At 37.9% G+C, this 26828-nt stretch overlaps 1 protein-coding gene across 29 annotated transcripts in view; it reads right to left on the minus strand.

Annotated features, from left to right (window-relative positions):
• RIMS2 (regulating synaptic membrane exocytosis 2) overlaps nucleotides 1-26828 on the minus strand; it is a gene marked incomplete at its 5' end in the record, with an annotated part of 471635 nt that overhangs the window by 263201 nt on the left and 181606 nt on the right. For all 29 annotated transcript variants that reach the window (XM_082045213.1, XM_082045206.1, XM_082045230.1 and 26 more), the window contains one exon: nucleotides 9561-10486. In XM_082045213.1, coding sequence (XP_081901339.1) covers nucleotides 9561-10486 — 926 coding nt within the window. The remainder of the gene's footprint in view (nucleotides 1-9560; nucleotides 10487-26828) is intronic.

Consider the following 26828-nt stretch of genomic DNA (forward strand, 5'->3'; position numbering starts at 1 on the left):
AAATTTCATTTCAACTATCCATCTCCATAGGAAGCCTTGCATTTCTTAGGATGAACCCCTTTCCAAGCATGTTTGGACAGCAATTTATTTCATTGCTACTTACAGTAAAACGTTAGTGAATATTTATTGAGTTTCTCAGGAAATATTCCAGCTGCCAAGATGTGAAAGGCTAATGGGAAATTATTTCGAAACTATAACAGAATTTTTTTTGTTTGTTTTCTATTTAAATTTGAAAAATATTTTTAAAGTACTCAGAGAAACAACAATGCTTTTAATGATATTTTTAAGATGGGTCACTAAGAAAATTCAATGTCTTACCATTTCAACTGAAAAACAAACAATTTTTACCTTCAGAATACAAAATGTTGACAATTTCCAGGGCATAATACACATTGCAGTTAGTGTTAAAAATATGGAGTTAAGCTGAAGCTAACTTCCAGTGATAGGAATTTTCCTTGAATTAAAAATATTAAAAATAATGTTGTCCTATTAATAATTAATCATTATTCTCATCTGGAACCATAAATAACCACAACTAATGTACTAAAATACTTCAATAATAACTCATAGTTCTTCCACTGCATCATAGAGAATTAATCTGGTGCCTGCACAAGACTTCTGCTATAGCTGTAGTTCCAGCAAAGCCCCAGGAAATGTGATTAAAGAATTAGTTTTAATGGTTTGTGTACATTTGCTTATAGAGGTTCAGGTTGTAATGTAGTCAAGGTTTTAATGACTAAAACTGAGTATTAGACTTTTTTGTTGGAACCAAAGTGCTATGAAATTATTCACATTCATTTACTGATGAGAAAATATTCTGTGTTCTCTGATTATTATATGAAAATATTTATTCTTCCTTACTTCAGCAAATCCTTATCTATCCTCAGGTTCCACTACGGCATAATCAGTTACACACCCTCTTTTCAGCATGCATTATAACACCTAAGAAGACATTCAATATCATTTTATCAAGAAGCTTTGAATGTTAATATTTACCATCTTTATGCCTAATTAGCACTACCTCGCAAAAGTTTCCTGGCTTGATGCAGTGTGTACCTGCCTGAATGCTTCTGCCAGCAGAGCGAAAGGAGTGATATAAGGATGTGAATATGCAGCCAAGAATTTGGGAAAGGCAGGGCTCTTTCTGTGAGGGATATTATTGGCTTACACCAAATTTAAGTGACTGCATATTTAAAATGTTAAACAGTAGATTCCTCCAAATGCTGCAGAATATCACATCCCTTCCCTTCATCTTCTAAGGAACACAGAAGTGTCTAAGTAAAAGAAGGTTTGGCAAAGATATAGAAAAATATTCTTTACTATTAGAAATCTCTGCAACTTTAAACATTCTAGCTCTGTTATCACCTATGAAAAATATTTTTTAATGAAAACTCTGTCATGGCTAATAGTAATATTTTAAAGTAGCAAGATACTTCTCATTTAATGTTGTAAGAAGTGCTTTAAAAGCAGTGGGGTTTTTTTTATTGATTGAACATATAAGAAAAACAGCCTAATACTTCTCTCTTAATACTTGTTATCTTTGCACTTAAAATATAGGTAGTTCATAAGGGAAAGGTGGGGGGGGGGAAGAATTTCCAGTCAAACTCTTCATACATTAGAACCACATTTACTTTTTATAAGATGTAGAGATGCAAAACACAGTCTTTTAGACTGCAAGATTAAGTGAACTAATAACAATAAAAAATGTGAGTCCCTCAAATCTGGCTTTTAATAAAATATGACACACATTTCAGTATTTAAATAGTCAATTATTCTCCTTATGGCAATTCAAAATGTCATACTTTGAATTCTAAGATATATCCATGCTGAAATTGTGTGGTATTTCAAAGCCTCTTGTGTTCAAGTCAAGTGCTGCAGCTCAGTCCTGAAATTTTGCCTTCTAGTACAATTTCTTCCAGAGAAGTTAGACTTTCAGGAACCCTCTAACCTGAATGAAGCAAATTTTAGAATCAATGACCTCATTCTAATCTAATTTAGCTCAGAACAACTTCAAAGCCAAAGTTTTGGAAGATATACAAAACTGGCATGAGTAGGATTGAAATCAGGTCCCTTAGCTCTCAGAATTTAAAACTGAGAGCACTGCGATGGTATCCCACTTGCTTGGCATCTCTGCTCATGTAAGACATGTACTGTTCTTGCAGTAACACTCGGTGTGCTTTCTGTTCCTCACACCATGAGCTACCACACATTTCCAACTCGCGATGAGTATATTGTTTCCAAATAGATTTCATTCTCTATCAAAAACTAAACTGTACTTCTAGTAGATTGGTTTCAACATTGCAGTAAACAAATAGCTCCTGCAAGCTGCTCCAGAGATAAGGATCTTTTAACTCCTATAATGAAGAAATGAAGTTCTTTTAACATTTGTAAAAGACCATGACACAGCCAAAACAATGTTATATGTCCATGTTTTCAAGGCACTTAGTGACAAAGAACAATGTATTAACCCTTTATCCTGCATACACACATTTCTGCTCACACAGCTTGTGCTCTGCAGATTTCAATCAACAACACAGGGACGTTGAAGTATATAAGATCACTGCAGCCTCTCTTGCCATATGTTTTGTTGGGGTTGTTTATTGACAGTTGACTAAATATGAGCCAGTAGTGAGCCCAGGTGGCCAAAAAGCATCCTGGCTTGTATCAGGAATAATGTTGTCAGCAGGACAAGAGAAGTGATTGTCTCCCTGTACTCAGCACTGCTGAGGCTGCACCTCAAATCCTGTGTTCAGTTTTGGTCCCCTCACTACAAGAAAGACATTGGGGTGCTGGAGAGAGTGCAGAGAAGGGCAACAAAGCTGGAGAGGGGCCTGGAGCACAAGTCTGATGAGGAGCAGCTGAGGGAACTGGGGCTGTTTAGCCTGGAGAAAAGGAGGCTGAGGGGAGACCTTATTGCTGTCTTCAGCTACCTGAAAGGAGGTTGTAGCATGGAGGGGTTTGGTTTCTTCTCCCAAGTAGCAAGTGATAGGATGAGACAAAATGACCTCAAGTTGTGCCAGGGGAGCTGTAGATTGGGTATTAGGAAACATTTCTTCACAGAAAGGGTTGTTAGGCATTGGAACAGGCTGCCCAAGGAAGTGGTGGTGTCACCATCCCTGGAGGTTTTTAAAAGATGTGTAGATGTGGCACTTAGGGACATGGTTTAATGGTGGACTTGGCAGTGTTAGGTTAATGGTTGGACTTGATGATCTTAAGGGTCTTTTCCAACCCAAATGATTCTATCATTCTAGGCATATGAGTTTCCTTGATAAAAAATGGGCATCCATCTAGCTATCATGTTTTATAAAAGACCAGAGAAAGCAAACACTAAACTTAAGAACTGCACCTCTGACAAAGCACGGACACATTTGCCTTTCCCACCACAGCTTCCGCCCACCTCAGATGTCAGCCACCGTCTGTGCAAACAGATACCTCTCACACGGTGCTCTGGAAAGTGGCTGGGAGCATGATATGTGCATATGCTTGAACTGTTTACCACCATTGGAAAATCTACTATGTCCTACTTAGAGCAAATTAGAGCAGTATTTAGAGCTATCAAACACCTAGATTTCCTTGAATGAATTCTCTTTTTCCATGTAGAGATTGTTCCTTGCTGGAACTCTGGAGTTTGAGAGATTTGTGAAGAACTGTAGATGCAGATGAAACCCCAGCTCCAGCACAGATCACCTCTCCATTGCCTATGTTCTGAGTGGGGGTAGGACAGCCCCAGGCACCACTGGCTTTCCTGAGCATGGCTGTGGCAAGTCTCTTCAGACTGGCACTTTGGCAGACTGCAGGTGTGACAGCATTGCCACAAGGAATATATGGGCACTGGTAGTGTTTGATTTTCTGACTTTACCTGGAAAGCCTAAAGACACACAAAATAAGCCTGTAGCTTCACATCTGCTTCATGCTGGCTGACAAATTATGGGGCCCTTTCAAACCTGCCATAAGGTCTATTCATTACAATTGCACTGACAAACATCTAACTGAAAATGTAAATAAAAATACTTTAATATTCCCTCACAATAGAAGACACTTAATTGGACAAGCAATGGAAACAGCTGGGCCTAACTTGCACACCACAAAAACCTTAACTTCATTTGGAGCTTTGTAGGTGATGGTTCAGTGTTCACTTTACTGCAATTAACACCACAACCATTCTTACTTTATAAACCAAGTTTCTCAGAGCCTTGACGCTGATCCAAGTAAAATGAAATGGTTTTGAGAAAGAGTTGGTCAACTGAACAATCTAGAACATAAAAAATAAGTCATTATGATCTTTATGTTTACTGATTGAGGATCCATTTTACTGACATTTAAAATTTATGATTTCATAAAAGCACTGGCATTTCAAGAAGTGTTTTTCTCTAACATTTTAAGCACTTTCGTTCTTTCAGTGTTATGGAAAACAGAAATGTACCATACAGTCACCTGGTAAATTAGTATTTAGTTATGTCATTAAGGACAATTTTAATGTGTATGAAGACCTGCACAATATTCAGTCTGCAAAATCTGTCCAATTATGGCACAACCTAAGTTTCAAGTAAGCACAATTATTATCTCAGTTATGTACATCTAACACGGTTGTCATGCATTGTTTCCCAGCCTTTTAAGGAATGAACTGGTCTGCCACACCACTGGCTCCTCACCATCCTCCTGCACTTCTCACCTGTCCAAACCCCCTCTCAGGCTTACAGGTCAATGCTACCAGGTCCACATGCCTTGCTCAGGGAGTCCCAGTTCCTCTTTGCCAAAGTTCCCAAGCCCACCTCATGTCCTTCTCTCTGAATGCCCTTTTCACAGAATCACAGAATGTTAGGGATTGAAAGGGACCTCGAAAGATCATCTAGTCCAGTCCCCCTGCCGGAGCAGGAACACCTAGATGAGGTTACACAGGAAGGCGTCCAGGCAGGTCTTGAATGTCTCTGGAGTAGGAGACTCCACAACCTCTCTGGGCAGCCTGTTCCAGTGCTCTGTCACCCTCACTGAGAAGAAGTTTCTTCTCAAATTTAAGTGGAACCTTTTGTGTTCCAGTTTGTACCCATTGCCCCTTGTCCTATCATTGGTTGTCACCGAGAAGAGCCTGGCTCCATCCTCCTGACACTCACCCTTTATATATCTGTAAACATTAATGAGGTCACCCCTCAGTCTCCTCTTCTCCAAACTAAAGAGACCCAGCTCCCTCAGCCTTTCCTCATAAGGGAGATGTTCCACTCCCTTAATCATCTTGGTTGCCCTATGCTGGACTTTCTCCAGCAGCTCTCTGTCCATCTTGAACTGAGGGGCCCAGAACTAGACACAGTATTCCAGATGTGGTCTCACCAGGGCAGAGTAGAGGAGACCTCTACCTCTACTCTCGACCTACTAACCACCCCACTTCTAATACACCCCAGGATGCCATTGGCCTTCCTGGCCACAAGGGCACAGTGCTGGCTCATGGTCATCCTGTTGTCCACCAGGACCTCCAGGTCCCTTTGCCCTACACTGCTCTCTAATAGGTCATTCCCCAACTTATATTGGAACCAGGGGTTGTTCCCACCCAGATATAAGACTCTACACTTTCCCTTGTTATATCCCATTAAATTTTTCCCCACTCAACTCTCCAGCCTGTCCAGGTCTCACTGGATGGCAGCACAGCCTTCTGGCGTGTCAGCCACTCCTCCCAGCTTGGTGTCATCAGCAAACTTGCTGATAGTACACTCTATTCCCTCATCAAAATCACTGATTAATATATTGAATAATATAGGCCCCAGTAATGACACTTGAAGCACTCCACTAGATACAGGCCTCCAACTCTACTCCGCCCCATTGACCACGACTCTCTCCCCAGCCACTCGTCTCTCCCAAACTGCTGCTTCTGCTTCTCAGCCCATATCAGAATCCTCTAACCTACTGCTCAGGAAGCTCCAGTTCTCACCTTCCCAGCTATCTTTATCAGATCTGTTTCCTTCACTTTATCTGTTCTTCCCAAACTGTAGCTCACAGGTTTGTCCTACTTGATCTACCAGTTTTCTCTCCCCTCTTCTTCAGCCTGTTTCCATCTCAACCCCCTGGTTTCCAGCCACCCAATGACATTTTGGTTTGCAGTTCCTAAACTTACTTCCCTTGTCTGATCATCCTTCTGAAGCCTCCTGATTCCCATTCCAATATGCCAGTCTTCGCTCTAGTTTATAACCCAAATTTCCTGTCCAAATATAGTTGTATTACAAAAACTGTGCAGTATCTTAAGAATCTAGCTCTTCCACACTCGAATCTACATTTACAATGCTTCTTCACCATGTCTCTGTTTCACATGGCTTGCCTGCTGGGTGCCTGAGTGCTGTCTGGGTGTTCATCAGCTTTCTCCACTCACAGTTTCCCTTGTCTCCCATGGAGAGGAGACAGGGGCATTCCAAGGCAAAGGTTTCTCAGACCATTACCAGAAACATGCAGAAAATATCACGTTCCAGTTTTAAAAATCAAGGAAAAAAATACCTTAAAGCACACAGCTACTGAAATGAGATCAGATCCAAATACTTAAAGTCAAAGACATTCAGTAATAATAGAACCTCTTCCCAGAGCTCTTAATCCAGAAGCTGGTTCATGTCTCTGTTGGACTTGGATAATGAAATGGCTAATCTTCATTTTGTACGCATATATATGTTCTAACCATATATACATAAAAATGCTTTTCATTTTGGAGACAAGCTTCAAAAGGCAATCTTTCAGCCCTATCAAGAGCACATGACTGTAATTTTTCCTACGTTTTCAGACACTTCACAATTTTCAGACCATTTTCTCAAAACCAATGTCAGGACCTTGTAAAATCTCAGATGTAATTCAGTGAACAGCTGCTGCTGCAGCTCAGGCCCAGGCTGTTCCTCACAGCTGAGCAGTTGTTAATATTTATTTGAAGAATCTGTGAAAAGACGTGGGTACTCCATAGAGAAAGAGACGGAGAACAAATTATTCTCCTCTTTTGGAGAAGTCATTATTACTGCATCCAAAATCTCACTCTAACATTGCCACCCTTCATCACTCCAAGGCCAAGTGTTTTATATTTACCATTATATCTTTGGCCAAACAGACTTTGTATGTGGCTTAAAAGTACAGCTGAGAAATCCTCAGGTCTGGAGTGTTTTTGAAGTACAGAAACTGAGCAATTTGGGGGGAAGATAAATCCATTTTTATAAGAGGTGTTTAAAAGACTTAATTATACTTTATCAATTAAGGAAATAATGTGTTGCAATACAAGGAAGACTGATGGGGGGATTATGTGCTGGATTTGTTTTTGTGGTATTCATGAAAAACTGCTTGCTTTTAGGTAAGAGAGATTCATGAAAATAAAAAGAATAAGGTAGGACTTTGTGGGTGTACGCATAGCAGCGGTGAACACTGGATCCAGGTGGCGAGACCCCCTCTTCCTCTTCATCCTCGAAGATTTCTTCTCACCTCCCCCATACCTAGCAGAAGCCAAGTCTTCCCAAATCCACTCAAACAAATACTTTTCTGGAGCTCTAGGGTTAAAAAGTGGGGGAGAAGTACAACTGGGGCTGAGGATATTGTCCGATAACATTAGCTGGGCTGTGGAGGCTGGCACCAGCTGGCTTTGGCTCTGGGCACAGGTGTTACTGCTGGGCTGGCTGCCCGTTCCATGCATGGTCACAGCCTCCTGGCCCATCAGCAAGGGCAGAAACAGGACCCTGCAGCTCAGGCTGGAAGCAGGCACAGTCAGAAGCAGCCAGACCTCTTTCCCATCCAAGCAGTTGCTCTTTTCCTCTATGAAAAACCAAGGCTGTTCCATGCTGGTTCCAGCCACAGGCCACCACTGGGCCATGCTGAAACACTCTGTATGTCATGAAAACTGCTTACGGTGATTCACTGTTGCAAGCTTTTTTCATTCATTTATCAAATACATGCTCAATTTAGCTTAATTCACTATCTCAGAAATCAGGACAGATATGATGTTATCATTCTCATTATTATTAACCATTGTTATTAATAATAATGTTTTCTTTGACAGTTAAAATACAAAATAATTTAAGTGAAAGCTACTATTTATGCCAGATTACTATGATGACAGAAAATCAAACATTGTTTGTATAGTATGTTCTACGTACAAATATTTTGCATGTTACGTGTACAAATACTATATCATTTATCTATTATTCTGTATACTATGTTTCCTATACTGAATTTCAGTAAATAAACACTTTGTTACTACTTCCCATATATTCATTTGGTCTAGTTTCCTCAAGTTTGTTACTAAGACCAAAATCTTGAACGCCCTGATGTTGATAGTTTTTCTGCTCATCAGGAAGACTAAGTGGGTCAAGGTTTCATCACAGTTGTTTCAGGTAAGTGCATGTAACTGTCTACTTTGACCTGGGTTAAATTTCCTTCCATTCTACATTGTCTTGCTCCTTATTTGTCAGACCACAGTTGCTGCTACCAACATATGAAAATTCACAGTAATTTAACAAATTCTAATGAATTATTTGGTTCAGAATCAATTTGAAAGCAATATTAATAAAAAATACTAGCAAATTTTCTGGTCCCAGCCCACAATAACAGATGACCATTCGTGAGAATTAGCAAAGGTGCACTGAAATAACAATAATAGTAACTGAAAATAAGTTATAACTATTGTACTTCTTTTTCCTCGCTCTTCATACCTTGAGCTATGAAGGAGCACAAACCATTCATGAGAATTAGTAAAGATGCATTAGCATAAGCATAATAACTGAAAACAAGTTATAACTATTGTACTTTAGACCAACAACATACGTGAAGGATAAGAGAAATAATATTATTCATTTGATTCAGTTCAAAGTGATGGTCCCCAATGCTTTCATATTTAAGTCACACACTACTTCTGGTTACATTGGGAATCATTTCACTTAGTCTTAGCTTTTTTTACTGACAATGCTGTAACTCCAACATCATGAATTCTAAAAAGCGCTAAAGCCAAAAAGCACCATATCCCCACAACAAAAATAAACCTCCATTGATATAAACCACCTCAGTCATTTCAAATTTGTTTAAAATTTAAATGAGTTAACTTTATACACACAAGGTTTTTTGCAGATCAAATGCTTTTTAACCTGCAGCAGCTGGCATGAAACTGGCATAAGCTCTGTATCTTGTGCTCTAGTTAATTCAACAGAAACGCGGTCATGCTCCCACACTTGATCCAGATCCAATTTGCACTCATTGTGATCCAGGAGTACCCAAATCTGGTATTAATGGACATGAAACCATGGCCTTATATGATAGTCCAGCTTTAGATATTTTGCAGATTTAATTGACAGGCTTTTCAATAGGCATGTTTTTTCCTTTAACATATCCAAATAGTAACGGTGAAGTTCTTTTCTATGTAAATCATTAAATTTAGATTTAAGTAAATTAAAGAAAAAATCAGAAAAAAACGTCTCCCATCACAACAAAACTTGAGTTCACCTGTGGAGGACTGCAGATATATGATTGCAATCAATTCTAATAGGTAAAATAAACATACAATGGAATGGAAACTGAACCACAGCTCTATATTGAAAGAGTCAAAAAATTACAAATCTTACCTTTTTCACTAACACTTTCACTTTCAATCTCTACATCATCACAACTCGTATACTCTGGAGTGGATGCCAATTCTTCTTCTGAGCTACTTAATGAAACCTGGCGCATTTTACCTCCCTTTTTTGTTTTATGGGGCTTTGGTGGTGGAGGTCTGACAGATTCAGACTGGTCTGAGCTGAGTGAATCATTCCGTAACATGGTCTCCATCTTTTCACGTTTTGTTTTCCGTACAGCAGAATTGGGATCCAAATGGTGTTGTTTCCTTAAAGAATCAGAGCGCCTCATGTCTGGTCTTTCCAGAGGAATTGGACTCCTCCTAGGTGTAGGAGGGCTATGATTTGTGGTCCTCTGACGATTGGGACTTGGTCCCTGAGCCTCTCGAGTTCTTTCCATAGAATATGAACGTTGATTTTCCATGGCAGCTCTGCGCTCAGATACAGATCTTTGTCTCGACGGTCGTTCCATCCTCAGCATAGACATCCGAGAATCTTCCAATTCGGTATTTGCCAATGAGACATCACTATGTCTCCGTTCATGACGTGCTCGGGACACTTCAGCATGGATGCGCATTTGTTCCTCATATGGTTGTGGCTTGACTGGATAACGAGCCAAATTAGGATCACTTCGGTATCGTGCCTGATATTCCTCTTCCCTCTGCTGTCTTTCATATTCTTCCCTGTTCTGTGCATCCTCCTCTTCTACCGGATACTCCTTGGAACGCCTGCGACTCCTTCTGTTGGAATCTCTATAATCACCCAGTTCAGGTTCTTCATATAACTGAGGCCCACGCTGTGACCGCCTATCCGAATAATCTGATGGTGACCTGGGCATCGCACTGTCTGATGTAGCATACTGTGAATATTCGTCTCTCTCGTCCCTTTGGTCGTATCTTCTGTTTTGTTCTCTTGATATTGATGGGCTTCTTTTCCTAAATAATCATGACAAGAAAGAAGAAAGAGAACTCTGTGAATATTTCTTATTGCACAAGTATACAGTTAATGCTAATTAAACCATAGAATGATCAGATGATGGAAAAAAAAAATCCATTGATTGCATTTCTTTGTGAAAGTTCTCACACATTTTCTGTACTAAATTAAAGAAAGCAGGTCACGCTACAAATATGCTTATGGTGCACAGTTTAAATAAAAAACAGCTTTAAAGGAAAAATGCTAATGCAACGTTATAAAACATAGAATATAAATACTTACGCTACTTTGTAGCCATAACTGCTTTACAAGTACCAAAATTTTATAATCCTTTGTAATCATTTTACAGCTATAAAACTTGACCATGTACTTCTATTTCATAGGGTTTTATAATCACCATAGAAATTAAGGCAAGATGCATCATGCAGTTAGTTTGATCTTTTAGCAGCCATTATTGCTTAAAAACATACATGTCCATTCCCACAAATCTATAGTGTTTGCCAAGGGCAGAAAACAGGACAAACAAAGATCCGATGGCAGCACTTGTCTAAATCAGATGAATCAGAAAACAAAATATTTTTTTTTGTGTTGCATAAGAAGGGAAAGAGCTTCAAAGTCCTGCCTGTCTGACTTGACAAACAAATCCTTCCCATCCCTATAGGGATGGCAATGATATTAATCCATGCATTTGAGCAAGACACACCAGCCAGATACCAAAATGGAGTTCCTGTAGCACATTAAGCATTGACTCTTTGTCATAGACAATATCTAGCCATAGACAACTTCTGAGGCTTCAGAGGTGGGTGAAAAAAAAATTATCAACATTTTTCAATTATTTCCTGACACTGACAAATGACTGACTGGAGCACATGATTTTATTATATGGAATATTTTAATAGAGGATGTGTCTGGAATATATTATGAATCTTATATATTCTATTTCTTTGATACAACATTCTTTGCTACTTGATTAGAAGGGATCAATTCAATAGGGAGTGGTGATTCATAGGGAAAAAACAAGCTGGAGCTTCAGATCCTGCCTTTATCAATCCTAACAGGGTAAAAAGCCTTTAAAATGCTACTTCCAGATATGCCCAGATTCCTACTTAGTTTTTCACCCCAGATGGACTGAAGGATTTACCTGCAGGAAAGTGGAGCAAAGATCCCAAATGTGGATAAAAGAGACTGAGAGGTGGGCCTTCTCTGGAATAAGCTATATCAGCTCAAGCTTTAAGTAATGAAAATATGTATGTGAACCTATTTTTGTATTATCAGCCCTTTCCTGTTATATTTAGTTCTATCTTTACAATTAAGATCCCTTTGAAAATGTTTTCTACCCTCACAAATGGCCACTGATTCTGCAGGGCAGCCTTGCAGGAAGGAACCAAGAGATCCTGCCTAGTGTGGGACGGGAAAAAGGAGAGCAAAGACACAGCCCTGTTGTTGCCACAGTTGTCCTAGAAAGGATAAGAAAAGGAAAGACTTCAACTTAGTGAGGCAGAGAAGAAAAAAACAGGTTCTCCTTGGTGCTCAGGAAGATAGAAAGGACTCTGCCTAGCTAGTGGGAGAGAAAATGCTCTTCTCACAGCCAGAAAGGAAACGTCGTCTCTGCTCAGCACAGGAAAACCACAACTGTCTGACCAGAATGTGCACACGGAGGTGACTGGCAAACTTGCATCCTCTCTTGGGTACCATACAGGGTCATTAAAGTGTGCCTGAAAGATTTGGACCCAGTCTTGCCTTGTAAATATTAAAGTACTGTAGCCTTACAATGGCATCTGCAAATGGGGAAACTAATTCAGTCTTGCAAAAATGCAACTCCTCCTGTGAAGCATGACAAGTAATATAAGCATCATTTGGATGCCTTTTTGCTTATGGTGAAGCTACGACATCCTATCTGTCTTATTAAAGTGTCATGTTAGTACCAGCACAAATTATAACCTCTGCAAGTTTAACAAAAGCTCTATGGATTCTGCTACTGGGACTCAAGTTGAATTGTTCTAATGTGATGTGAACAAAGTTCCATAAGTCTAAAACCAGAGTGGTCAACTGACAATTAGGACAATCAGAACCTAGACGGTTTGCAAAGACATAGTAATTTTCACTAAGACAACAGAGATTAGTTGTAGAAACTTACTTTAAGAAAGATATTTTCATTTTAAATATTTCAGCTGATAAAAAAATATACCTTATCTCAAAATAAGTTGTTCCAATAGCAAATTACTTAAGTCACTGAAAACTTCTGCCATGTCTATAATAAAAATGTGCCTATTTTACCCTCCCCAATTCTGCCCCCCATGTTGACAAAATCTTTTATCTCTTTGCAAATCCAATCAGAATAAATGGCACTCAACAGCTATGGCATTCATCCGTGTGGATCTCATTGTCAGATTGAGAAAAATATGTGTGTACGTGGAATGTACACATAGTCTGCTGTTAATATTCATACTGTGTACACTCAGTCTGTATGACATATGGATCAAGTTGTGTTCACAGCCACAGATTTTTGCATAGATTGATCCTCTAAGACAGGGGTGTCGAACTCCTTTTCACCAGGGGCCACACCAGCCTCGCGGTTGCCTTCAAAAGGCTGAATGTAATTTTAGGACTACATAAATGTAACTATTATAAGACATCAAAACACTCTAGTGAGTATGGTTTATAGGATCAACTCCATCATGAACCATGTAACACACAAAACTGTATAGAATCTAGTTCGACAAATCTCACACATGCCTTGGAGCAGACTGAGTCTACACATTCTTCAGGACTAAACATCTGTGTACATATATCTATAGTAACATAAACAAAAGAAGAGTAGGAATTGTTTTAGCTACATGTGTATATATATATATATATGACTCCATGTCACAGTGTCCTCATATGGATGCAAAGAATAGTGTACAAATCTCTTCTGGAAACATTGCTGCTACGAAGTGATGGGTGGAGAGGCTGAGGGGATAAATAAGGTGGAATTTCTGTTTGAGTACAAACACTTACTGTAGACTTTTTACTGAGGGATATGTACTTCTGTCAGGAAAGCACATCGTCTGAGGAACTGGCACAAGATTTACTAAAAAGTCCACCCTTTTTTTCTGGCATGAACTATGTTAATAAGAAGAGGATGTGCCAATTTAGCATTTTATTTTTATACCTCTTAGACAAGCATTTTCTAACCTTGTCTGTTACATTTACCACAAGCAGTCATTGCCTTTCCTTCATTTTGTTGCTAAGACATGAATATCGGAACACCACCTATGTCTGACAGAAATGTAAAGATCAGCTGGGTCCTCAATCTATTCCAACCTTTCACGAAGGAAAAAGCTTTACACAGGTGTCCAGCGTGTGGCAGCTACCAGACCACATGCAAGAATAACGACCTTCCTGAAAATGCAACCTTTTTCTTCAGAGAAAGCAGCCTGATAGATAAAAGTAAATAATTTAATGCCTGGCCTATGCTGATTGGCACTACCAAACTCCCTTTCTAATTAATTTCATCCCGGCTGAAGGGATCTAACTTCACTACCGGGATCAAATGCCAGAAGTTGTAAGCCTATCCATCAGAAATAAATTAACCGTACCTGTACACCTGATCAGCCAGAGGCCTCACTGGCAGGAGAGGGCTCATCCTGCCGAGCAGCCACCATAGCATTTAGTCCAGCCTGTCATTCTCTTTACTGGTCACCACACTACAATTAGCCCCCCTTTAGCATTAATCATTTTTTTTTCATTTTACAAATACCTGCTACAAACACAGTTGTACCATGTATGCTATACATTTTAAACCAGTGTTATTAAATCATGGTAGGAGGAGCAGTACTTGTGAAAACATGGCCAGTCACTACTATTAAAAATCTGCTGTTATTTTTAGATCACAAGCTAATTCTCACTCACCTTCATGAGCCTTTGTCTAATCCATTTCTCACTATTAACTACCTTAAAGATACACCAATAAAAGCTTTTCTTCGTGTACTTCCAGCTAAATACACCATGGAAAATGGCTACTCCCACCTTTCCAGGACTTTCCTGGAATATTAAAAGTTAAGAGAAGTTTAAATGTATGTCAACAGCTGTGATACGCACCCTCCAGCTGCCAGCTCAACTAAACACTATACATCTCTTGCCAGAAGGATTACCACCTTTTCTGCAAAGGCTACCACAGCACTGAAAAATCCTCCAGGCCACTGTGTTTACCGCTTCTTTGACACAATAATAAAATAAAATCTCTATTATGGTTAGAAAACTCCAGAAACTACACAAATCTCTTAGGCACATTCTATACTTTTTTTTTTCATATAGAAACTGAAACTTATTTTCTACTAATTTTCACCATGTTTTTAATTGCAATTTATCAATACATAATATTTTAATAGACATCTTTTAACCTTACACTGATGGAAACCTTATTTTCAGTGCACTACAGATATCGCTATGTTAACGTTTAAGGCTGCACTGGCAATTAAACAGAGGACAGATGCTCTCTATTAAACTTTTCCTTGCCCAGAAGGAAAAAGGAGAGAGGAAAAGGGACAGAGACCTATGGTTTGAAAAATTAAAACAGCTTTAACAAAAAAGTAACAATGAAAAAGAGTGTAACAACATTAGTACTAATACTAATAATACTACTACTAAAATAAAAGAAGTAATGAAATACATACAAAACCAATATTGAGCTCCCCCATAAGCACTACAGGTGCTGGGCAGTCCCAGACTGCACTCAGCAGCAGATGGGAATTGGATTCAGGAACACATGGATCGGGATCAGAGGCAGAGGAATAGGCAGAGTCCCTCACAAACACCAGCCGTAATCCCTCAGCTTTACACTGAGTATGATGTGTATGGGATGGAATACTTTGTTGGTCAGGTTTTGGTCACTGCTCTGTCTGCTCCTCCCCACAGCTTTGACCCTTCTACATCTTTTCACTTGTGGAGTATAGGAGATTTAGCAGTGACCTTGGTTCCTATAGGGATAAGTATAAACGCGAGCTTTTCTGCACGCCATTCCTACCATTACCTTGGTAACAACTGTAAACATCAGGCATTACCAATTCTAGGAGTAGATATTGACTGAAAAATGTACTTAGCTTCAGAAAGTTCAATTACTTAGAAGAAACTTAACTGAAAGGAAAATTACTGATAGGAGAATTGGTTCTTAGTCAAAACAGGACACACCAGTACTATGAAAAGCAAACAGCTGGACTGTAACCTGACCTCCTGCTCATAAAGTTATTCAACTCCTCCACACTACAACAGGAAGTAAGTATTGAAAAAATGGCATAGAAGAATATGACATCTATCCTGCTTTGATGGCTCTGATTTCAGTAATGGAACTAAGTAGGTTGAAAGTCTTTGACATTTCTTTGTATTATTCCTTGAAAAGAAAACACTGTTCTGTTTTGATTTACATTTTTTGAAAATTAACCCAAGGAAATTTTAAAGGTAAGTTTCCTTCAAATTTCAGAAGCCATGGATATGAAAACACTCTGTAGAGTATGTAAAGTATTTACATCACAGGAAAAACTAGATTTCAGGTCTTCCTGGCTACTAATCTTTTTCTCAGACCAATAGGAGATACTTTCGAACTGGAAAAAACTTCCAAGAAAATATCATTCTAGAGATACTTTCAAACATATGGGTACATGAATTCATCTACCTTTACTTGGAAATTTTTATAATTAAGAACTTTTTGGTCAACTAAAAAACAGTAAGGGGTCAGTGGGCCTGAGCCATCATCAGTTACTTGAAAACTGAATATTGGTCACCTACTTGTAAGACCTAATTATGATTTACTAGACAATACTTTAATATTTTCTTCTCTGTTTCCTATAGACTAGCAAGGAATAAAATTGACTGGAAAATTAAAACTTAAAATATTTCTCCTGCACATATTGTAATTTTGCTCAACTGTTTTCAAAATGTGATCCTCTCAGTACCTGAAAGAATAATTCAGAGTAGGTAAAAATTCATATTTCACACTGAAACTCCCTCATGAAAGTTATGCAAGAGACGGCGCTTCTTGTTAGAGACCTCACCAAATACACTGAGGACAGCTTTGTCTCTCCTTCACTATATGGCTCCTGTTGGAAAAACAGCATTTTTTGGTTCCTGAGTGATCATAAAAGAATAGTTCTGCCATTCTAAACTTTTATACTTCTGTGCGTTATATTTAACAGCCAGCCACTGGGTTTAAAAGAACAGTGACACGAGCAGATAAAACATTATCAAGACCCTCAGCTGCAGGAAGGTGAGCTGAACACGCTCCGGACCTTGCAACCAGAACTGCCTGAGTGCCATGAGCCCAGAAAACTGCTGTGCAAAATTAAGCCTTGGCTGCCTTTCTCAGGGAGGGTCCTACTCTCTCACTGTTAGGTAGTCATCTGAAAGCATTTCCAACGACCTCCTTTACCATACTGAAGAATCTGCAAAATGTTTACCTATTTTTGGCAATGTTTTTAAGAGACTAGCTGGTATTCATGTAACTTCTTTTCGCATTCTCTTCTTATAACTTTTGCTTTTGCTGAGTCACATTGTGCAGTAGAAATCGTTTTACACGCTCTCCAAAGCAGTTACGGTTCCAATTTGTTGAAAAATAATAATGCCTTCTAAGAAGTCCCAGTTTCTACTAAGATCTCTTTTTGCAGTTCTCCAATGCTGTCTAGTTTTATACTAAATTAATCTTCTGATCTGTCTGTTCCCCTCTCCTTGGCTTGTCACCGCCTCTCCCCCAAAAAAGAAAGAACATAAGCAACCAATGCACAATTTGCAAGCTAACTCATTTAAACAGCCTACTCTGATAAAAAGAAAAGGTATTTATTGCATTTCTTGACCACTACAGTTTTAAACAGGCTGTTCTGAGGTACATCTAACACTCAGATATCTAAGCAATTCACCCAATATAGTTCATCTGAGACATTACTTCATTTCTCTTTTCAGCCATGCCTTACAAATTCTATTTTATTGCAACCATATTTCAGATTATTTAAAATACCTTCCAGCTAAATATCTCCAACAATAATGAATTAAGCTTACAATGCTGATTACAAAATATACTGAAACATGAGAGTGATACTGCTGATGCTGATCTCTATTAGACTTTATCTGAAAATATAATTTCACCAATTGCAGGCTGGTACCAACAGAATGAAAAGAAATCTGCAGTAACAAAACATTAAAATAACTAAATTCACCACTGATAACAACTTTGCTTTAACTTGACATGAATGGATGGCATTTAAAACAATACAATTACTTCAGAATCACGTTTTCTGTACAAGCAATTCAGCAAAAAATCATCATTGCAGCTTTCAAGGGCTAATTTCACTTTCGTTGGGAAAAAGAGTCATAACACGGAAAAAAACAAGGAATTAGTGATTTTAAGTATCCCTTGCTAATCTTCATATGTTTAGGTAATAATTTTGCTTCGCAGTTTTTTATGACACCAAGAATATCACAGATAAAAAATGGAACTACCAGTAGAAATAGCTTTGTCCTCTCTTATTTTGACTGATTTTTCAGTAGTCCTTATATCATATAACTTTAGAGAACTGCAAAGAGAGAAGTAAAATAACTATATTTTAATCTTAGTTCATTCAGCTACATTGATGAATGCTTACCTTTTAGATTAAACAACTTGACATTTTTCTTCTACTATTGAACATTTTCAAAATGAATAGTTTGCTAATTATTTCCACTTAATTTATAAACAAGAAATATAACACCTACTTTTTCAGTATAATCTTTTGTGAAAAAAGCTAGTAATAAAAAAAATGCTACATGGTTTAAATAATTTTCAAGAATAACTGGTCAGAATGTGCATTCTGGTTTTCTGTCTCAGTACTGACACCAGGGAAGTAATTTGCAGAAGGGTGGAATCAACAGCTGCCACTGAGGAGGATCGAAATTAGTTTAAAACATGGGGTGTTAAAAGAAGAGTAGGTCACAGAAACATTAAAATATAAGAATGAGTTAATACAATACTGAACTCTAACTAAAAGGGACTCTGAATAATATAACATACAAGAAAATTCCACAATTCTGCATATACTATTTTTATGAAAATAAATCCAACTTTCCAATACATATTTTTGTCACAGAAAATATAATACAATTTAAAATACTAATTTAAACAAAAGCACAAACTTTATTAAAGATAGTATGCACAAATATCTGAAGCATAGTAAAAAGGTTTTCAGTACTTCCATAGAGCTTTTTTTTGCTAAAAGTAAAATATACCTTCCTAATCATTCTCAAAAAGAACAAAAAATGCTGAGCATTACACATTGTTTTCACACAACACATTCAGCATCTTTCTTCCCTGCTTTACCTTTTGATCAGCCACTGCACATCTGGGAAGTTGGAAGCCTCGGGTTCATGAGAATACATCAATTTCTGTGCTGGCTAGGTCTTTCATTTAATCCTCTAGGTTCAGTGAAATCATACGAATAGTCTCTTAATTCGAGACACAATTTTTTAGATATATTTTACAATCCTTTCCCTTCCCCCAAAATGTAATTACAAAATATAAGGCATCTAGGAACAAAACAAAACAAAAAAAAAAAAAAAAAGAAAAAAAAAGAAACAAAAAAAAAAAAAAAAGAAACAAAACCAAAAAAAAAGTCTAGTATATGAAACTACAGCAATTCAAGTCAGAGAGCTGACCCAATGGGAAGCTATTGAGAGCATGAGAGGAGTGTTATGGTTTAATGCTGTTACCATGTGCTGTATATAGCTGGAGGTCAAGTAAGAATTTGCCCTATAAGGAGGATTATGGTACTTAGCTGATTAGTGCCTTGCTACAGTACTATTGCCTACAAATGTACGTGCACAGCATTTAATTTTAACCATTTTTAAAATTCTGTAGTTCCAGTACTTCACATTTTGTGTTACTAGGCACAGCCTCTTCTTTGTGTTAGGTCTCCAATAAAATTACATATTATCCATTATTTTTAGTTTGTAACAAAGACAAATTTTGACATAGTTTTCAACCATTAGGTTAAAGTAGTTATAGTATGTACTTCAGTCTGATGTGTTAAACATACTGTAGAACTGAAAATAGGTTTTTTTACGTATCATTTAAAAAAGAACAGTGATAATGAACTAATTATTTCTAGCAGCAGATATCAGAACTCACTTTCAAAATATGGTGAGAATGTGAAAATAACAGAAAGCAAATGTGTAGACAATCTGGCTTGTATTAAACAATTATAAAATAATTATAAACACATTTTTGCACAATTTCACAAGTAAGGTATATTCTATCTATACATGGTAGCTTGCAGATAAAAGCACCATACTCCAGGCAAATTCAACTATAATAAATTTAAGCCATGATAAAGTGGCATTACATGGGAAAAATATAGATTTAGCAGGTCTTCTCCACCTCAATAATAGTGAGTTCATACTCCTGGAAAAGGCATTCTGACACCAAAGTTTTTTCCCTCAGCCGTCACAGAGAATATAATACACTTCATCTATATCATCTATACATCATTGCATCTAATTTTGAGTCTAATCTTTTTAAAGTGTTTCAGTTTCTTACCACAGAGACCATTGAGCAGGTTCTTTTCCCAGCAGTTTAAAGTATCCTGGTTTTACAAAGCAAACCTTTTAGTCTAATGAAGATGAAAATTTTCTTTCAATGAAATACTCCATCATTACTAGGATATTTAAACCATTAAATAAAAAAATAGCTACTTTAATAATGATCATACAGTAAGAAAATATCAGCAACATGGCAGTCCTATGAGAGAATTGTTTCTCCTAATAACATCTCTGCAGGGTACTTTGGATTATAGAACTCCTAAAACTTTGACGTTACTAACGAATGTGAGTCAGTGTATCTTTTCGTTTTTTCCTCTCTTTCTTGTATCGACAATTATACTATATATGTGATATCATAAAATGAACTTTAGGTTTAAAGTATCTCTATGGTTCATATTTCAGTATGGAAGAGATGAAATAGATCGCACTGAGCTGTTTTGATGCCTCCACAAAAGAGCAAGCAAAAAATAACTGCTGTGAAAATGTCCAGTTTCCTCAGTAATGTGAGGTAAAGGCCCATTATTAAATTCAGTGCATTAAATCAGTGACACCTCATGAATGAATGGTGGGTTGTGCTTCTCCAACAAAAAGCTGGCAGGCTAAATGTGTTCATGCCAGGAACATCAGCTGGACCACTATGAAATGAGACAGGTGCATTCAACAGCTCTTGGAAATTACCATGATACATAAAACTTTAAATTTCCAATTCAACTCTCATTCTCAACATGCTCTTGAGACAGGAATAAATGTGTATATTTCTAAAGGAACGTCTAACTCTATTCAACATAAAAGCAGAACATGAATTTACAGAAAAAAATATTTAATAGAATCATAGAATAGTTTGGGTTGGAAGGGACCTTCAAAGCTCATCTAGTCCAACCCCCTGCAATGATCAGGGACATCTGCAAGCAGATCAGGTTGCTCAGAGCCCTGTCCAGCCTGGCCTTGAATGTCTCCAGGGATGGGGCACCTACCACCTTTCTGGGGAGCCTGGACCAGTGTTTCACCACCCTCATGGTAAAAAATTTCCTCCCCATGTCCAGCCTGAATTTCCCCTCCTTTAGTTTAAAACCATTACCCCTTGTCCTGTTGCAACAAGCCCTACTACAATGTCTGTCCCCATGTTTCTTATAAGCCCCTTTTTAAGTACTGAAAGGCTGCAATAAGGTCTCCCTGAAGCCTTCTCTTCTCCAGGCTGAACAGCCCCAACTCTCTCAGCCTGTCCTCACAGCAGAGCTGTTCCAGCCCTCTGATCATTTTTGTGGCCTCCTCTGGCCCCTCTCCAACAGGTCCATGTCTTCCCTGTACTGAGGGCTCCAGACCTGGATGCAGGACTCCAAGTGGGGTCTCACCAGAGCAGAGCAGAGAGGCAGAATCACCTCCCTTGACCTGTTGGTCATGCTCCTTTTGATGCAGCCCAGGATACAATTGGCCTTCTAGGCTGCAAGCGCACATTACTGACTCATGTCCAGTCTCTCATCCACCAGTACCCGAAGTCCATCTTGGCAGGGCTGCTCTTAATCCCTTCCTCCCACAGCCTGTATTGATACTGGGCGTTGCCCTGACCCAGGTGCAGGACCTTGCACTTGGCCTTGTTGAACCTCACGAGGTTCACATGGGCCCACTTCTTGAGCTTGTCCAGGTCCCTCTGGATGGCATCCCATCCCTCAGGTGTGTCAGCTGCACCACTCAGCTTGGTGTCATCTGCAAACTTGCTGAGAGTGCACATGATCCCACTGTCTACATCATGGATGAAGATATTAAATAGCTGGCTGTCTCAAATCACCTCCCTGATCTCCATGTGCCTTAGTACAGCTTCTAGGAGGATCTCTTCCACGATCTTCCCAGGCACAGAGGTGACGCTGACAGGTCAGTAGTTCCCTAGTTCCTCCTATCTAACTTTTTAAAAAATGAGTGCAATGAAAATACTGACCTTTTCTAGCAGGAAGCAAACCCATGTTGATTAGTCCTTGCAGAGCTACCAGAAACACAACAGCCATGAAGAAAATTCACTGAAATACATAACTATATCTCCTCCAAGAACATTGTGTGGGAATCAAAGGCACTTCAAAATGAAACAACTAAAATAAAACCAGTCTTGTAAACAAGCCCTGAGGTGTATTCTGAATTCTACTGCAATGAAGATAGACTTAATTACTCTAGCCTTACTTGAAAAAGAAAAGAAAATGCCATTTTTTATATTCCACACGAGAAATAAATGTTCCTTTTGTAACTCCATGTGTATACAAACACCCCGACCAATTGATGCTTTACAGTTCCTGTCACCAGCATAAGCTGCATTACCCAAGAGACTAGTTTTCAGTGGGATTCTCCAAAGTCAAGATAGGAATTATGAAATTCTGACTGAAGTTCAAGGCTACATGTTAGAAGATTTTGGACCTAACCTTGGTCTCTTCTTCCATCAACAACAGCATTTCTAGAAAAAGTATGAGTACTAATAAAAAGAAGGGCAACTGGACTCAATTGGCAAATAGCTGAGAAACACTGAGAAGGAATTTTTAAAGTCATACAGGTTCTCAGCACCTTTGATAACACAAGTCTATTGTGAAAATTACAGAGTACTTTCAATAACTCAGTCAAGTACAATGTGAGCAGTCAGCTAATAAAACACAGTAAAGGAACAGGAAAAAAGTAATCAAGGAAAGTGATGATTTAAACATTTTGTGAAGACATTCATGAAAGCTTTTAGAGATTAGTGATGACTTCATCACTCTCAGTACTGTTATTGTCAGATTGTTGGGATCAGTAGTATTTTTTAAGTTAACCTTTCATTGTTGAGCTAAGCAACAAGAAAGTTTAAATGTATGCTCACTGAAGCACTTTTCAAGCATGAGAGCAAATGGATGTCAGGCTGGGGAGCCATGCTCTGCAAGAAACTATAAAAGACATTCAGGATACTTGAGTTGACGAAGCAGAAAGCAAAGATCAAGTTTCTGTAATTTTAGAGGAGAAAAACAATCAAAACAGTTGGACAGATTTGACTTTTACAATTGCCAAAGAATACTTCAAGGTATATAGCAGTTTTGAAATATATATCCAGGTGAACACAAATCAGTTACAAGATTAATAGATTCATAGGTAATAATGAGAGATGGATAACCATGGTCACATAGTTTGATGTCCTTCCTCCACAGAATTTTTTTCCAAGGATTAAATTAATGCCAGATATAAGTAAAACTTCGCTGAGAAGGAAGAAGATATAAAATTGAATTTGGCCTTACTGTGGCACCAAGCTCATTTATCTTCATCATTAGGGTGATATTTCTCAAAGCAATGGATTAGATTATTTAGGTTTATATGGATGATAGGCTATTAATAGCAAAGCCTGGAGAACGTTTACCTTTCCACTATCCGGCCATTTCCCTGTAGCAAGGTGAGAAAAACCAAGGGTACCCAACTGGAATTTTGAGTCTGATTTATAAATACGTAGAAATTTGGGGCAGGGAGGGCAAGGCAAATGTGGGAAAGTGGATACTAACAGCCATGTTGGAAAATTACTGCTGCAGATATAAACACTTAAAATACAGATAAAATCTTGAGAGAATTACCATCGTCAATACCTCATAGAAAAAAAATTAGTTTCTAAAAGTCAGTTTTGTGACAAGTGGACAGAAAGATATTACTGTGCTAGAGGTTATAGATACTTCTTCAGCCCCTTTTTGCTTTTTTAGACTAGTTTAGAAATAACGTTGATAATGCATTAGAGACTATCTCTGAATGCAGAATTCAAGCGGGGTTGCTGATCAATAGTGTAAAGGCTAAAAACTGACATTAATGATACAGAAGCATTTTCTAGCTAGCATTTGCCCAACATTAACAAAATATTTGGCATATGAAGAAAAATTCGAGTTCAGCAAAAACTTGAGAAGAAAAGGTATTATATCAGTAAAACTGAAAGTAGAAACTGTACCTATGATTTCAAAAGGATATTTCCTGTTATAAAACAGGAAAAGTAAAGCACAAATTTATTTTGGAAAACAGAGGAACTTTATGACTTTTGTTCTCTTTTTCAGTCACTTAAACTAACAGGGAAACATTTTATCTACACTTTATGCTGTATTTACCTGCTTTACCTTGCTGATTCTGCACTAGGACTGTTCTTGTGCCTTGTGACAACTCTGTTCCACCAGACAGTTTAACCACACACGTCCCTAGAGACATTTAGAGACAAGTAGTTCGCCTCCTCAGCTTTGACAGACACTGTAGCTGCCCTATTCTATACGTACTTTAGCCATAGCTCTTCCTTAAAGCACTGGCTTAAGGGAATGTCAAGCTGAAATTTTTTACGCTACTGGAAGAAATACCAGAAAAATAAGTCAAACTTCTAAAATCATTAGGAATAACACATTTCTGCAAGACAGCAAACTTAACATAGAAAACATGTTCATAGCCAAGAGATCCAACATTTTGCCAGCTATTCTGAAATCTCTTTGTCAAGAATCATCAAATATACAGGTTTCCAGCCAAAGGTTGGCCCAGCAAAATACTTGAGGACTTTGCAGGGCTGGCAAAGACTGGCAATTATATAATTCAACTTAATTCAGCTTAATACAAAATAATGTTTTCTCTCTTCCTCAGCAAGCTGCCTTAAGAGAACACTTACTCATTCAAAAGCCATTTTCAGGTCAGGTCATTCTAACACTGGTAGAACCATGTTGTCTCAATGTCTGAAAACAGTACTTTTTTAGTTCAAAAATTCTGGAGTCTTTCACTTATATAGGAACCTGTACTTGACATTACAGTACCAGATTATCAAGGATAATGGATCTATTCATCACATAAAATAAAATTATTAAAGATGGTAACAGAAACATTGAAGTGATTGGCATTTTATGCAAATTATGTATAAGCATAGAGACTAACATAGGAGCCTATAAATACTGCAATAAGCTGGACTGGGGCCTGATCAGGACTGCTCTGTTATAGTCTTAAAAATACAGGGGAGCTGCAAGCAACAGAGATATGCATTTCAATGAAGTGGACTAAAAGGCTTTCATTAATTGTTTTATTTGGAAGTTGTATGACTTGCAATCTGTGTTTTGCACTAGTTGATAGAATGGGCAAAGAAGCTCATGAAGGAATGAAGAATGGGATAAATGCTAAATATAATGAAGTTGTACTCAAAATTATAATCAATTTTTGATTAATAACAATTTGACAAAAGATGAATCTGTAAATCTACATTACAGCTTTACAAATACTGCCAGCAGAAACAATAAAAAAGAAAAATTAGTACTAGGAGAGACGGATACAAAACAAAATGCAATCCAGGATGCTTCTAATCTGAGTTTCTGTCACTTCACATTTTCTGTAATAGCAGTGCTTGTGGGAAACAAGAAGGGAGTGTTGTACATTGCTCCTGTACACTGTTTATTTATTTTCCTGCACACATGCCCAGAAATATTTCTGCTTTCAAGATGTTTCTTATCATTCCCATTCCAAATTTTTCAAAATATTGTTTTGTCAGTTTATTCATAAACTTTGTCTTCTGGCTTCCTATGGTTAGGAATGATTTGCCCCTTCTTCTTCCTTCTAAATGGATATTGCCACAAGGAACATTCTAGTCTGGAATGGGACAGCGATTCTTGCCTGCAGTGTTTGATACGTCCTTGCTTATGAACTCAAAGGACAAGAAAGGGTTATATGTGAAATGTATGTCCTAATCAGCCTTAGACTAGCAACACAGCAATCATTTCTTCCTCACCTTAAAAAAATATAAATAAACCCACTCACTTTCATACTCTAGAAACCTGTGAATGGCCAAGATCAAGAATTCAAGATCACAAGGGCATTATCATATATACTCACAAACTTTAATTTTCAATAAATATCCTGAACAGAGTTTAACAAGTAGGAGTATAAGTCTCCATGCTCCATTATTTATGGCAAGTTTGAAGGTGCCTGAAAATGTCTCTGGGATTATTATCTCATAAAAAGAAAAAACAGGAATGTCTGCATGACTAAGGTTAGAGCCAGAACATCGGTGCTAGGTGTCTCTATGAAAATGCTCATAAAAACAGCCTTTGGAAGTGAAGAATCCCAAGTGACTTTGATGAGGACATGTGAAAAGCAGTTTTAGCACCTGATTCAATGACCAAGCTGAAGCACCAGCATAACAAAAGACTTTTTTTCATGTAAATTACTCGCAAAGATGAAGAGAAAATTAGTCCTCTGGACTTCTATCTTAATTATCTGACCATTAAAGGGAGTTTTGACACAGACATGATTTCCCTTCCCACTTTCCTCTGTTGTCAAGCAAACTGCTGTCTAATAATTATGCCAGTGTTTCATACAGTACAGCAAAATATAAATACTCCAACTATTCTAGTACATGGGTTCATTTGTTCTGGTCCCCAAAAAACAAACACAGGTTTGTTTCAGTAACACAACCTGCACACCAGTTTTATTGCAAAAACAGTTTTCTGCTGATGCATTTTTTTAACTTTCCAGTTCTTCGCATGTTCCATAGATGACTGGCACATTTAGGCCAATAATGCAAGATAGTAAAGAGCAAATAAAAAGCAACACACATTACATATACATATGTGTATATATATGTATATATAATATTTTTTTAGTTACTCTTCCTGAATCCATGTATATTCCTGTTCTTTATTATCAAAAGTACTTTGTGACCATGTCAAAATCACGACCTTATCAACACCAGGGATCCAGTACCTATATATTCCTATACCACCTTTTAACAAGAGGCATGTAGCTATCATGCCCAACTGCAAATCAGATGTCTTCCATTAGAGAATCTGTTTGCATCAGGCCTTCCAA

This window comes from Streptopelia decaocto, assembly GCF_964273445.1.
Source record: "Streptopelia decaocto genome assembly, chromosome: 2".
NCBI lineage: Eukaryota > Metazoa > Chordata > Aves > Columbiformes > Columbidae > Streptopelia > Streptopelia decaocto.